Genomic DNA, 12,362 nt, shown 5'->3' with positions numbered 1-12,362 from the left:
GGATGAAGTGCAAACAAATAAGGAAAGGGAGTAAGTTATAAAAGAATAAAATCCACAGACTTACTTCATGCACAGTGTTTAGCTAAGAAGCAACAAGAATGAAAACATACTACTCAATAGTAACTTTTAGGTAGCAAATTCAGTATTAAACTATTAGTGACATTAATATGAAAAAGTACAGCAGATATAGATAGTGACATTGTATGCAACAAAGAAAATACTGTATTCTACCCTTTCCATGCAATTAAAGACTTCTTAAAATCTCTTTGAAGTCCATTTCTGATGGCTGTGATTGATATGAGCTTAACAACTGGAAGAGAAGAAAGGAAGAAACCTAAGGGATGTGCTTGGAGAGTTTTTGCATTTTGCCTGTACTTTATTCTTTAATGTTCTGAAGCTGCTCTTGTTAACTAGAGTCCCCATTCAGCAAAGCACTTAATCACATGCCAAAATTTCATTTATTTCAATGGAACTTCGGCTTTGGATCAAGTGCTTCACTGAATTATATATAATTTTTCACTTTCCCTTACTTCTTTATGAACTTAATTACTCAGAGTAATGTATTACTCTGTGTAAGGTAAACTGTTGGTTTTAGGCAGGTGACACAATATCTGGAAACATCACTGTAATTTAATTAAAATAATTGATAAACTCTTAACTATGCACAATGACGTGAATTGCAGTAATCATAAAGTTTCATTTTCCTTAATAGTTTTCAAAAAGGAAGGACAGAATGAGAAGGCATCAATATTGCTACAACTCTGTGATCAATGCCAATGGAAGAGTAGAACATGTAATTTGACTGTTTAAAAAGAATCTTATTTTCCATTCAGATGTTACAAATTAACTGAAAACTTACTAATTGCATAGGAAAAGTTACATAATTTTGATGAATTATCATAACATACTCATTCTTGTTACATTTTGACAAAATGTAAAGAAACTGATCTGTACACATGCATTCATATTAGTTGCTATTTTTATTTGTGCTGCATTTTTAAATGTCATTAATTCATCTGTAGCTATTCACCAATTATTTGTTGTTCAAGGAGTTCCTAAATTTCAAAAGCTCTTAAGTGCCTTTAAAATGTACCTACCTAGTTGCACGTCAGAGGAGAATAAGGAGTGAACTGAAAGACTTCAGTGTCTGTCAGGATTATAACTTCCAGCTTCAACCTTCTCTTGTATTTTGGGTGAAGTATGACTGAAGAATTATTCTTCCTGGAATCCTTTGCTCATCCTCATCTGTCCTGCCTAACTTAATTTCTCTGCTTGTTAGGAGAAACAAAACTTTTGCGGAACTATCTATTTCATTACCTTTTTTTCTTTTGAACCCTGTTCTAGCTTAGGGATATTGTGACTGATTCGGGTCTCATTTCTCATGCTACCTTTCCTTGTCCTGTAGTCAAAAAGACAATGCCAGTGAATATTGATACTAAGAAATTATATAGCTTAAGGAAAAGGTGGAAGGTGCATCTTCAATAGGAAGATCTATTAGCATAGATCAGGGTAAACTCATTGGAACAGAGATAAAAACAAGGATCATAACTAGGTCTGTAAAATACACGGTCAGATTTAATCAGTATACTTTGTCAAAAAAGAAAAAAAAGAGTAGTTTGGAGCAAATGTGTAAGGCAGTAAATGTGAACATTTTTTTTCTAAAAGTGACAGGAGCTTGTCTGGAAAAGAAAAAAAGAATGGTCACAGGTCAAAATGGTATTTCTGCACCAGAAATAAAAGAGTAAGGTGAAATAGTCAGCTCCTGCCATGGAAACAGTAACTGTCAAAGAATCTCAGTATTCCGTAGAAAGTCACATACTGTTATCAGTAAGGATTTTCAAATAAAGTGAAAAGCAAGTAGAAGAATTTGCAGGTGACTTTTCCCGCCTTGCTACATACAAGAGGGCTGTGGAAATGTAGGAGTCATCAGAGCCCAGACATATAGCTTAAGGAATAAATTAAATATTTGCATGGATAACAAGAATAACTAGTCATAAAGATGGTTTCAGTCACAAGGACTAGATGAAGCATTGTGCAAAACATTAGCCTTAAAATGGTTTTACTTCTTATATTTGAAATAATTCCTTGAGTTAGACTTACAGTAAACACATACTCCAGAAGAAAACTATTTGCAAGGTAGACTGAGACACAATTATATTTTAAATTATTTTACTCTGTACATTTTTCTAGTGCTAAAAGCCATACACAGCAGAGAAAGTTATAAAGGACAATGTTTAATATCAGTCTAATACAAAACATTTTCACTATAACCTCAAATTAAAATTTTTAGTACAGTGTTCTTTTAATCTAGTTCTGTTCCTTAATCTTACTTTTCACACAGCTCTACTAGCAGTTGTGCCAGCACAACAGAAGGGATGGCACAGGGTGGGAACAGCAGCCAGGGGAGGGGAAGGCAGGAAAGAAGGGGTCAGAATTGGATAAACTAACCTTGCTGCTAAAGAAACGCGTCCATTACCAACATCAACACATACAGGTAGTGTTGCTCCCCTTTACTGCAATTGTTTACAGAAATACAGCTAAATGAGACAGTGTACAGCTGCAAACCCAGGACTAAATCAGTGAACTAAAGCAACTAGCTAACATGGTATTTTTAATATATTATATGAACACACATAAACAAAGTTAACTGGAAGAGCTTATCAGCAGGAAAATACTCTTACCAGTATTAGTCAATAGAATGAGTGAGGTTCAGCTTTGAGCAAAAGACACATCTCTTGTAGGAGGAGATGAAGAGCTGAGAAAACTGTCATCTTCAGGGGTAGATTCAACAGCTGACAATGATTCATAATACTCATCCTCTCCATCCAGTACCTTGATTTGGCTTGAAAATAAACAAACAACACTCCTTGAGTTAAACACTGTCAGTATCTCCAGAAATAGAAACTACTCTGTGGATGTAAAAATGAAAATCCCTACTCTAAGAATGGAAAAAAAAAAAAAAAAGATGGGACGATTTGAGAAAGATACAGCTTTTATACATATTCCAACTGCTATTACATTTTATATTCTGAATGGTTCTAAGGATCTGGGAAATGCAATATCATCTTTCAGTTTGGGAGTATAGAATGATAGAACAACTACTTACACCAAATGGGCATTTAATTTGAGCAATGTGGTTTTTTTGTCTGTGTATGTTCCACAAGTAGGGTATGATTTTGGTATCGTATTTCAGATGATGGTTTGCTATGAATATGAGCCAAAGACTACATAATCCAATTTTGGGAAAAGCCCTATTGACAGCAAGGGGCTTTCATTTGTCTGTGATGTATGATGAGCACTGCAGCTTGATGCTAGTGTTTTTATTCCCAGAATACAAAGTTTTTTAAACTAGGGGAGAGAAAAGAAACCAAATCTTGCACAGTTTTGCAAAAAGTTGGACTTTAGCTTGACTCAAAGACCTCTTGGTCATAAAGTTACATTCAGATGTTTAATAAAAACTGGAGGAAAAAATACAGAAGGCTCTGGTAAATTTTTGGACTAAATGTGTCTGTAAGCACCCATCAGTTCTCTCTGATGCATGTGATCAGGCAAGGAATATGCTGGCAATTGCATAGGAGCCAGCCTAGCTCATTCTACCTATACCAGGAGGTAACTGCTCATGTAGCAATGGGAACTGACTCAGTTCAACAGGGAAGGAGCAGTTCCCTTCTGTGCAGAGTGGCCTCTCTGTCAGCTCCTCACATGTGCTCCCCCAGGAAGAAAAGAGGCCCACTGTGAGTGTGCTGCTGTGGGGCTGGCAGGGCTTCTGGCACTGTTCTAGGTCACAGGCCTTCAGTCCTAACACCCTTCATCTGGCACCTTTCACTAGTGTGAAATACGCTTCAAAATATGAACAATGCTATTCTTTTGGTAGTAATAGCATACAGAAAGAGCTGGGGAGCATATTTTGTAAGAATCAGTTCTAGTGTCTGCAGACAGCACTACATGCAAGTTTTACATTTCCTACTGCAGAAAATGTCCAGTGTCAATGCACAGAAATATGTTAATTGTTTATTTTTAGAAACCTCTCTAGAAAGTTTTGCATATTCTGTAATATCACAAAGGACTTCTTCTGTTTACAGTTGCTTAGAACTAAGAAGATAGATATTTACCCAAGTTTTCTTGGCTTCCTCTTGCTCCCTTGATATTCTAGAGTTCCCTGTGGAGAGGGCCAAGAACATACAGTCAAAGCAAAGCAGCAAGTCGTTAATTTTTAATTCAAAGTGATTTTGTGTTGAATGCAAGCAGATGCTGATAATATCAGAAGTCACAGCATAATTTTTTTGATCAAAGGGCTCAAGTGAGCCTGATGAAGCATGCATCTTGCTCGTCTTTGATAAACCACATCAATTATTCACCGTGAAGGCAGACATCCTGACATGAAAGCAACAGATAAAGAGCATAAGCACATGTTCAAGACGAGAGCAGAAGAACGTGGGGGTGGGGCTGGAGGGGCTGAAACAGGTATTAATAACAGAATTATTAACTGGAAACAAAGCCAGTAAAACAGCTTTATTGCCACTTTGAACTCACATTTAACTGGTTATAGTACATGTTATCCTCAGGGCTATTCAGCATTTTGGGCTGCTGACATCGTCGACGAGGTGTTCTCAGCTTCTGTTCAAGACAGTTTTCTGAACCTACAGTAAGATAACACAATTTAGTTTTAAGCTGTGCCAGGTGCTGTGAACGTCTTAGCACATTTTAGTCTGTAAACAGTCTTTTCTTCTGTCCTATTTGGTCCTGGATTTATTAGCAAGTCTGTTCTATTCAAAGTAAGCAGACAGAAACTTGGGAATCTGTTTTCTCTTTTGAAACTTAGCTCAAATGCAAGTTTTTATGCAGAAACTTAATTTTCACTTTTGAACATTTTTTATTCTTCTGTGTATCTTGATCACACAGTTCCTTATTCCTTTCACACTTTTCCTTAATATTGTCTGTTATCTAAGCAGGAAATGAGGTATATTGTGACTAGCTAGGAACGTATCATTCAGCAGCAACAAAATAGTTTTTCTACAGTAGACAGTAATAAAGTCTCTTGACTGATGTGACTGTCTATTATCATCATTTTCTTTATATAAAAAGGCTACCTTCTTGACATGGCTCTCCGTTTAATCAGATTAAATGAATCAGTTCGGAATTACACTTTCTTCATATAATTTGTGATGTGCTGTAAAGTAACAGTTGCTTAAAGTCATCTGGAAAGCAGAATTTAAAGATGAAGGAAGTATTTCAGAAGGGTTTCTGAAAAGAACTATCAGCTTGCTAAGTTTTGAGTTTTTTTTGTTTTGGTTTTTTTTTTTTTTTTTTTGGTTTTTTTTTGGGGGGGGGGAGGCCGTGTGTGGTTTGGTTGTTTGGGTTTTTTATGGGTTTTTTTTAGTATTATGGAGAAGAGACATTATGGTGTGCTATATTCTATTTACCAGGTATTCTCCATGGTACATACTTTGGATTACAAGGTAACTATTTTCATAAAGCTGGTAAGTTACTACAAGATGCTGTAGGAGTAAGGAAAGGTGATTTACTTTTCAGATAATTGTCCCAATGCCTTTGACTTTTCTCATATCTCCCTGTTAAAATTATTTTAGAGACAGGATGAATAAAGACAGGGTTTGGCAGCACTGAAGCAAAAATATACATCTTATACATTTGCATTCCATACTGCACAAGGAACTTGCTCCTATACAAAAGAACAGCACAAAGATCTAGTAGCATGAGTTCCTTTAAACACTTCAAAACCGAAGTTAATATGGCTTTTGCAGATGCAGGGCTCTAATCTGACAAATCAATTGACAAGATCTGGCCTTAAGGAGCAGGTAACATTACAGAGGAGGTTTATTATGCACTCAGGCTTATAGTTTGTACCTGCAGTCTGAATGAGGTAGAGGAGATGTTTGAACTTTGGCCTTTTCAGCCAAAAGACTGTTCTGAGAGATTTTTTCTCTTTCACTTTCTTCCTCTCAACAATAAAATTTTAAAAATATGATTTTCCTCTCAGTGTGCAACTGCAGTGTCTGCATGGGAGAGGAGCACTTGTTCCATTCCATCATAACACCTGGGGGGGGATGGTGGGTTAAATGACCACCAGGGAACTGACTGCAGAGCTGGGTCTAAAATTCAAACCCAGTTTTATAGAGAAAGGTTGTATTTATCCAGTAATAAAAAAACCTTTTAAAATAATACACTTAAGCTGCTTGCTAATTTAATATCTAATGCTTCAATACTTTATACTTTCAAGTTAAGTAAACCTTTTTATTTCTGCTAAAGAGATTGTGATGGCTGAGCCAGAACCTTTGCTACTTGCCGATATTGTATACAAACAGACAAGGCAGAAGCTGTACCAGAAAATACTTCTGAGGAAATTGGGCGCCTAAATAATATCTGGTTTTTTGAAAGGTTTTTTTACTATGATTCAGATAGGATATAAATGCAATTTTGTTCTCTCTGAAGTCTGAAAATGTTGCAGAAACCTGTCATAACTACATTCTAGCCTCTCTGCTCTGAAAGTTTGACTCAAATTGATCTTAGAGCTTCCTCCCTCAGGACAGCAGGGTCTTCAGTTTTTGTATGCAATATTTTCAGTCACAAGGCCAGCTGAGTTTTTTCTTACAGCAATGTAGTTTTTGAATACCTCTGTATAATTTTTTTAGCCTAGAAAGAGGCTGGTATGAAGTCAGGTACTCACTGCTCTGCATAATTTCACATACCTCTCTGCAGCTTGTCAGAAGTAAAAACACAGCACACAAATATTTAGAAATTTTTAGACAGTACAATAATGCGATAGGGTAGGATGTTTTTCCGTTCCCCTAAGTGCACTTGAGGCCTTCACACGTTTTCTTTTTCAAAACACACATATACATAAGCTGTTTTTAAAATGTATTTCATTCATTAGGATTCTGAGTCACTAATATTTTTGCTCTACCTTTTTATCCTGACACTTAATTATTTCTGTGTATCCTATGGGTGGTCTACAGCTTGTGTTCTCCAAAGGAAATACCCTTTCAGTGGTCCCATTTGTCTTAGTTGCACACTACATGAACAGTACAAAATCTGGTAACATTTATCATGAACTACCATATCTGGAGAAAATAGTATTAACATGTGCTCAACACTCAGCAGCTGAATAGGCATTTTAAATTCTGTTCTAAAATACTTTGCTTTGATGACAAACTTGAAGCCACCAATAAGAAAAAAGTAACTTGTAAATTAATAGCAATAGTAGCAGCACCACTATAATTAACAAGGTATTGTCTATACTGCACAGAAATTGTGCCAAGTCCCTCTGGCATGTCCAGGCTCCTTAGTTTCCTACAGATTTAGAAACCAGATGAGAGAGTAAGCACATGCACTTTCTTCAGGTTGTCCTTTAGCACCACTTTTTAAAAAAGAGATCAGACCCCCTTTTGTCTGGAAGAAAACCTTTTATTGAAACTCTGAGCACGGAAATTCCTTAGGTTACAATTTCTTATTTGATAAATCACTTACTGCAGTGCAGGAATAACAGAGAGTAGGCAAAATACTTTCTGCCAAGTACACTACGTCAGCTGATCTAAGTGTAGGGTAGCTGAGGTTCTGAGCATCCTCGCCTCACTTGAGCTCAGAGAGGCTGGCACATGGGTGAGCAGGCCCATGTGGATGCTTCCCTAAACACACCACAAAGCTGATGTAGCTTACAGTGATGGGAAATAGAAACTGGCTATTGGGTCAATCTATTGGAGTAGAAAGTATTTATAAGTAAAGAAACTGATGGTGTTACTGTTTAGACTTTCATTACCACTGTTGGTCATCCTTTTTATTTCTTTGATACATAAGAGCCCAAGCCAAAAAAACAAAAAAAAAAGACTTGCAGAGCTCAGACAGATTAAAAAGATATATTTTTTCAAGTAAATGTGAAGTCAAACATTTGAGATGAATTTTTATGAACTGGGAATTACATAGCTGGAAAGCAGTGTCTCCAGGAGAGACTTGGGAACTACAGATACTCAGCTGAATATGAAATAGACTGGTTGTAAAGAAGGGAAGACTACTCAACAGAAACAGAAAAAACAGTTTTATTGTTGTGTATGGAATTATTTTAATATGGATGCAATAAGGGGCAGAATGTTTTGAGAATAGGAACAATTTGATCTCTGAAAAATCTGCCATATGTCAAGAAGTATAAGAAGATTGTTCTACTTCATTATTTTCAAAAGAAGGTGAAGAGGTGATCTGAAGCAAGTGTAAGGGTTTTTCACATTCAAAACCAAAAGTCTAGATTAACTAATGGTTAGAAGTAGAAGAAAATTTTAGACCAGAAATACAGCACAGACTGAAAGAAATCAATTGGGAGGAAAAAATATTTAGCAGTATGATGGAAATGCAGGTTGAAACTAGACACTTTTAGAAAAGGCATGTTTTGACTTAAGCAAAAACTATTGAAGATGTGATAGAGAGCACATCTATTTTAACAATAATTCATTTCGCTAATGTGATTTTTATCAGAAGTCTCAGTCTGCAGAAGATCTATATTGATCTTTTAAATTCTGGGATTAGTTTCTGAATTTTCACATGATTCTTCTTTGCTTTCGTATGGCTGAAATGGAAATACTTTTCTTCAGTTAGCCATTATATCCATTATACTGATATTTTAAAGTGCTATCTCTTGGCTTGGAGATAATTAGCACATTTCTTTTATCGTATTTAGAAGATTTTTCTGTTTAAAAATCCATCCTTTCCATAAGTGTGCAAAGGACTCTTTCAGAAATGCAGTAACTGCCAAGCAGTAAGATTTAACAAAAGACTTCAACCTGCTCTTTAGCACTGACACATGGACTTTTGCATCTCGGATTTGGGTCCTGACCAATACTTTTAAAACAGTAATGCCAAAAATGTATTTTTCTAATGACTTCCCATGTGGCAGATGACTCCACTTGATACTCAGTAAAGATCTCATCTTAGATGTCTTCATGGTCCTGATTTTCTTAGTATTGAAAGCATGAGCACCAGGCAGCCATGTCAGAGGAACACAATCATCAGATTTTGCTTGCTGAAATGAAGTTAGGGTCTCTGTAAACTCTTAATGACTAAACTCTTGCTTCAAAAACCTCTTGATGCAGACAATCTTGCCAAACATTGCTAATTTTTCCTATATGGATAATTCTGCACAGAAATTAACTGCATTTGGAACTCGTAAAATAAACTTATGTGAATCAGATTGTTTTAAGGGTAGTGCAGCACACCTGGGGCTCTAAACACTGGTTGACATCTTACTTTTTTTTGCAAGGAATGCATACAAGAGTTCTTTGCCAATGTGTCAGTGCTCCAAAGAGGCTGTGTTGCCAATTCCCTTTCTGAAGGGACTTCATCCACCACAACACATATTGAAGAGTGGAGCTGAGCACACTCATTTTCCATCTGAAGCCATTTACCCAAGCAAGTTTGGGAGGGGTTAGTCTTCTTGTCTGCTCTAGGTGAACACAAACCTGGTATCACAGGAAGGGTAGTTTTTTCCTAATTTCTCAAACAAGGAGATTTAGAGTATGAAAAGGGGCAGTTTGTCAAAGTTAAGGTAATGGGGCCATTTAAAGAATCATATATATTATTAACAGAGTAAGCAAATAAAGTAGAGAAATCAGTATGACAAGAAAAATAGTAAGCATGTAGCTGATTTCCAATCTATAATATCAGATGAAACATGAAAGTGCAACCCTTAATTATAAGCAAATATTAGCACAGACTCATGGGATCTCATCATAACATCTCAAGGTCTACATTCATGAAAATTTAAGCAATGTTTAAAATCATGTTAATTTGTTCTTTGTTTGTTTCTTTTCCTGCCAGTCTAATTTATTCCAAAAGACTTTGGTTCTCAAGCCTGGATATATTGATCATGCCTATGTAAAGCATTGTTATAGCCTGGGGAGAAGACTTTTGTGGAAAAAACTTGTCTTTGTTCTCCTTTGATAATTTATATGTATTTTGATGTTTTCAAGTTTCCAGTTTTGAATCATTTTTCAGGACAGCAAGTTCACTTTCCCTCTTGAAGTCTTAGGCAGATGCACAAATGACCTCACAGACAACGATAATATAAATCCTCCTCCTGGACTGGATGCAAATGGATAATTATGTGCATCATGTTGACTTCAAGGAACAGCTACATTTTCCTGTGTGCCATGCCAGTCTGTTCAAGGAGAGGACTCAAGGGGCTAATGATTCTGGTCCCACTCATATCAGTGTTAAATGGGATTGACTGAACATCACTTACACAGTAAAAACTACTGCAAATTAACTAAACTTCATGATTTTCATTATTTCAGCTTTATTTTTAAAAAGAGTGATTTACAAAGGGCACACAATGCTATTTGGCTATGAGTGCGCATACAAATGTATTTTCCTTCCTTTTCTATCTCCATGATTCTCCACCATTTGCACAAATTTTTATCATACCTTAAGAGCAAAACAGGAATAAAATGGGAGTAAAATGAAAACTGTGCCTGGGAAGCAGAGTGAATACTCCAGCAGTTAGTCCCCACCGAGCTCCTGCTGCGTTTGCCTGCTATACTCAATCCTGTTAGTGCAGAACTATCCTGCATATCTCTCTATTAAGCTGCAGTTAGTGTGACTTTAGTATGAGCACACATTAAAAGACACCTGGCCCACATCACAGGGTATTTGTACATTGCCTGTTAATGCTACCAACTATAAAATTATCAGAAACAAGGACAGGATAACAGGTCTAATAGGCTTCACTAAACACATACTGAAATCTGTAGTTTCACTTGGAAATAATGAACTTACCCTGTCTGTGCAACATACTATAAACTCAATTATATTATGGTAGTTCTGCAAAAATGCTGGAGACTGATAGAAAATAAACACATGGTCTCTCCAAGATTTTAATCTCAGTACAGGCAAAACCACACCAAGAGACAACAACAGAGTGAGAACAAAGAGCAAGACTCCTTGGTGACTTGAGTAATAAGGTATGTCTTCATTATGTTAGTTTCCCTTCTGAAGTTAGTAAGAGGGAAAAGAGAAAACTATAGGAAAGAGGAAAAAGACAAAAAAAAAAAAAAAAGATTAAGTAAGGTACTCAGAAACTGAGGAAAAGAAGAAAAGGGAATAAAAACCATTAAAGTGCAGCAGTAGAACCTATGTTCTGGCATCAGAAGATTAATCTAATAATATCAGGAGCCTGGAGTCATATTGACATAATACTAATTAACAACTGTAATTCTCTCCAGAGTATTTCATACTTACCCACCAGCTTCAGATGTCCGCAAATGTTCAATAAGGCCATCTATTCTGTTGATATAATGACATCAAGTATGATGGGAACCATTCCTGCCACCAAATTCCCTTGGTCCCTTCCTGTACTTAAGAGTGTCCAGGAATATTTATAGGAGCTGGCACTTTTCATGCTGCTAGTGACAAGCAAGCATGGAAAGAACAATAAATCAGATGTGCTTTGAGGAGTTACAAGATCTCAGCCCTTGCTAACTCACAAAATACCTTAGTGAATCTTCACCTAAGTGTTGCTAATGAAAAGTATGCTACCTACTTTTAAAAATATTTATATTAATGCTTATATTAATATTATATAATATTATAATTATAAATTATAATATTTATATTAATGCTTAGAAAGAATTATTAATCCTTAGCAACTCCAGTGTACTTAAAACTCTTACCTGGATTCATTATATAAGAATAATAGATTAGACTTAATAATTTTCAGTGTGAAGTGCTTGGTAGTCTACAGATCAAATGTAGTTATCCAGTTCACTGAACACACAGAATCTAAAGGAGTAAAAAACCCTATAGAAAGATATAAAACAAAACAAAACCAAGCTCCACTATCACCTTGGATCCCCCACATAATTGTGGTGAACTAGAATTCTGTTTATCCAGATGGAGTGTGCTCACAGTGCCAAGAGCCATAGACTGCTAGGGAAATTAGTGTAGCCCCTTTGATGTCATGTGCATCCCAGAATCTGTAACAACTGCTGAATCTGTGAGCATATCCTTTTGTTTATAACCCTAAACAGAACCATTTGAAGACACACACTGAAAGAACTTGTAACAGAAGCAATGCATTTTCTCCCACCCAGTGATTCATTACGTACAGCTTCATTTTGGATACTGCAGTTATGTGCAAAGCCATATGCTTCAGATTATAAAGCACACTAAGCAAATCAGAAGTTTTTCAAGATGGTATGTAAAGGCTGATTTTGCATCTGTTTGTTGCCAATGACCCAGATGACACTGTAATTAGAACAACAAATATTTTATGTGAAATCAATCATTTAGCTGTCTCTGAACCCTGAGACAATGGCTTTTAGATACACTTTGTTGGGAAACAAGATCCATAAATAGTCAGAATC

At 36.1% G+C, this 12,362-nt stretch overlaps 1 protein-coding gene across 2 annotated transcripts in view; it reads right to left on the bottom strand.

Moving 5' to 3' along the window:
- Nucleotides 1-2,054: 2,054 nt before the first annotated feature.
- The window catches only part of MYO3B (myosin IIIB), a 171,710-nt gene continuing 161,402 nt past the window's right edge, over nt 2,055-12,362 (bottom strand). For both annotated transcript variants that reach the window (XM_031505414.2, XM_077785039.1), the window contains 3 exons: nt 4,534-4,640; nt 4,113-4,159; nt 2,055-2,842 (listed from right to left, as the gene is read on the bottom strand). In XM_031505414.2, the coding sequence (XP_031361274.2) occupies nt 2,710-2,842; nt 4,113-4,159; nt 4,534-4,640 (287 nt within the window). In that variant the 3' untranslated portion in view covers nt 2,055-2,709. The remainder of the gene's footprint in view (nt 2,843-4,112; nt 4,160-4,533; nt 4,641-12,362) is intronic.

The sequence above is a fragment of the Lonchura striata genome, chromosome 8, assembly GCF_046129695.1.
Source record: "Lonchura striata isolate bLonStr1 chromosome 8, bLonStr1.mat, whole genome shotgun sequence".
Taxonomy (NCBI): Eukaryota; Metazoa; Chordata; class Aves; order Passeriformes; family Estrildidae; genus Lonchura; species Lonchura striata.
Note: the sequence above shows the minus strand (reverse complement) of the source record. Positions and strands in the feature narration are given on the sequence as shown.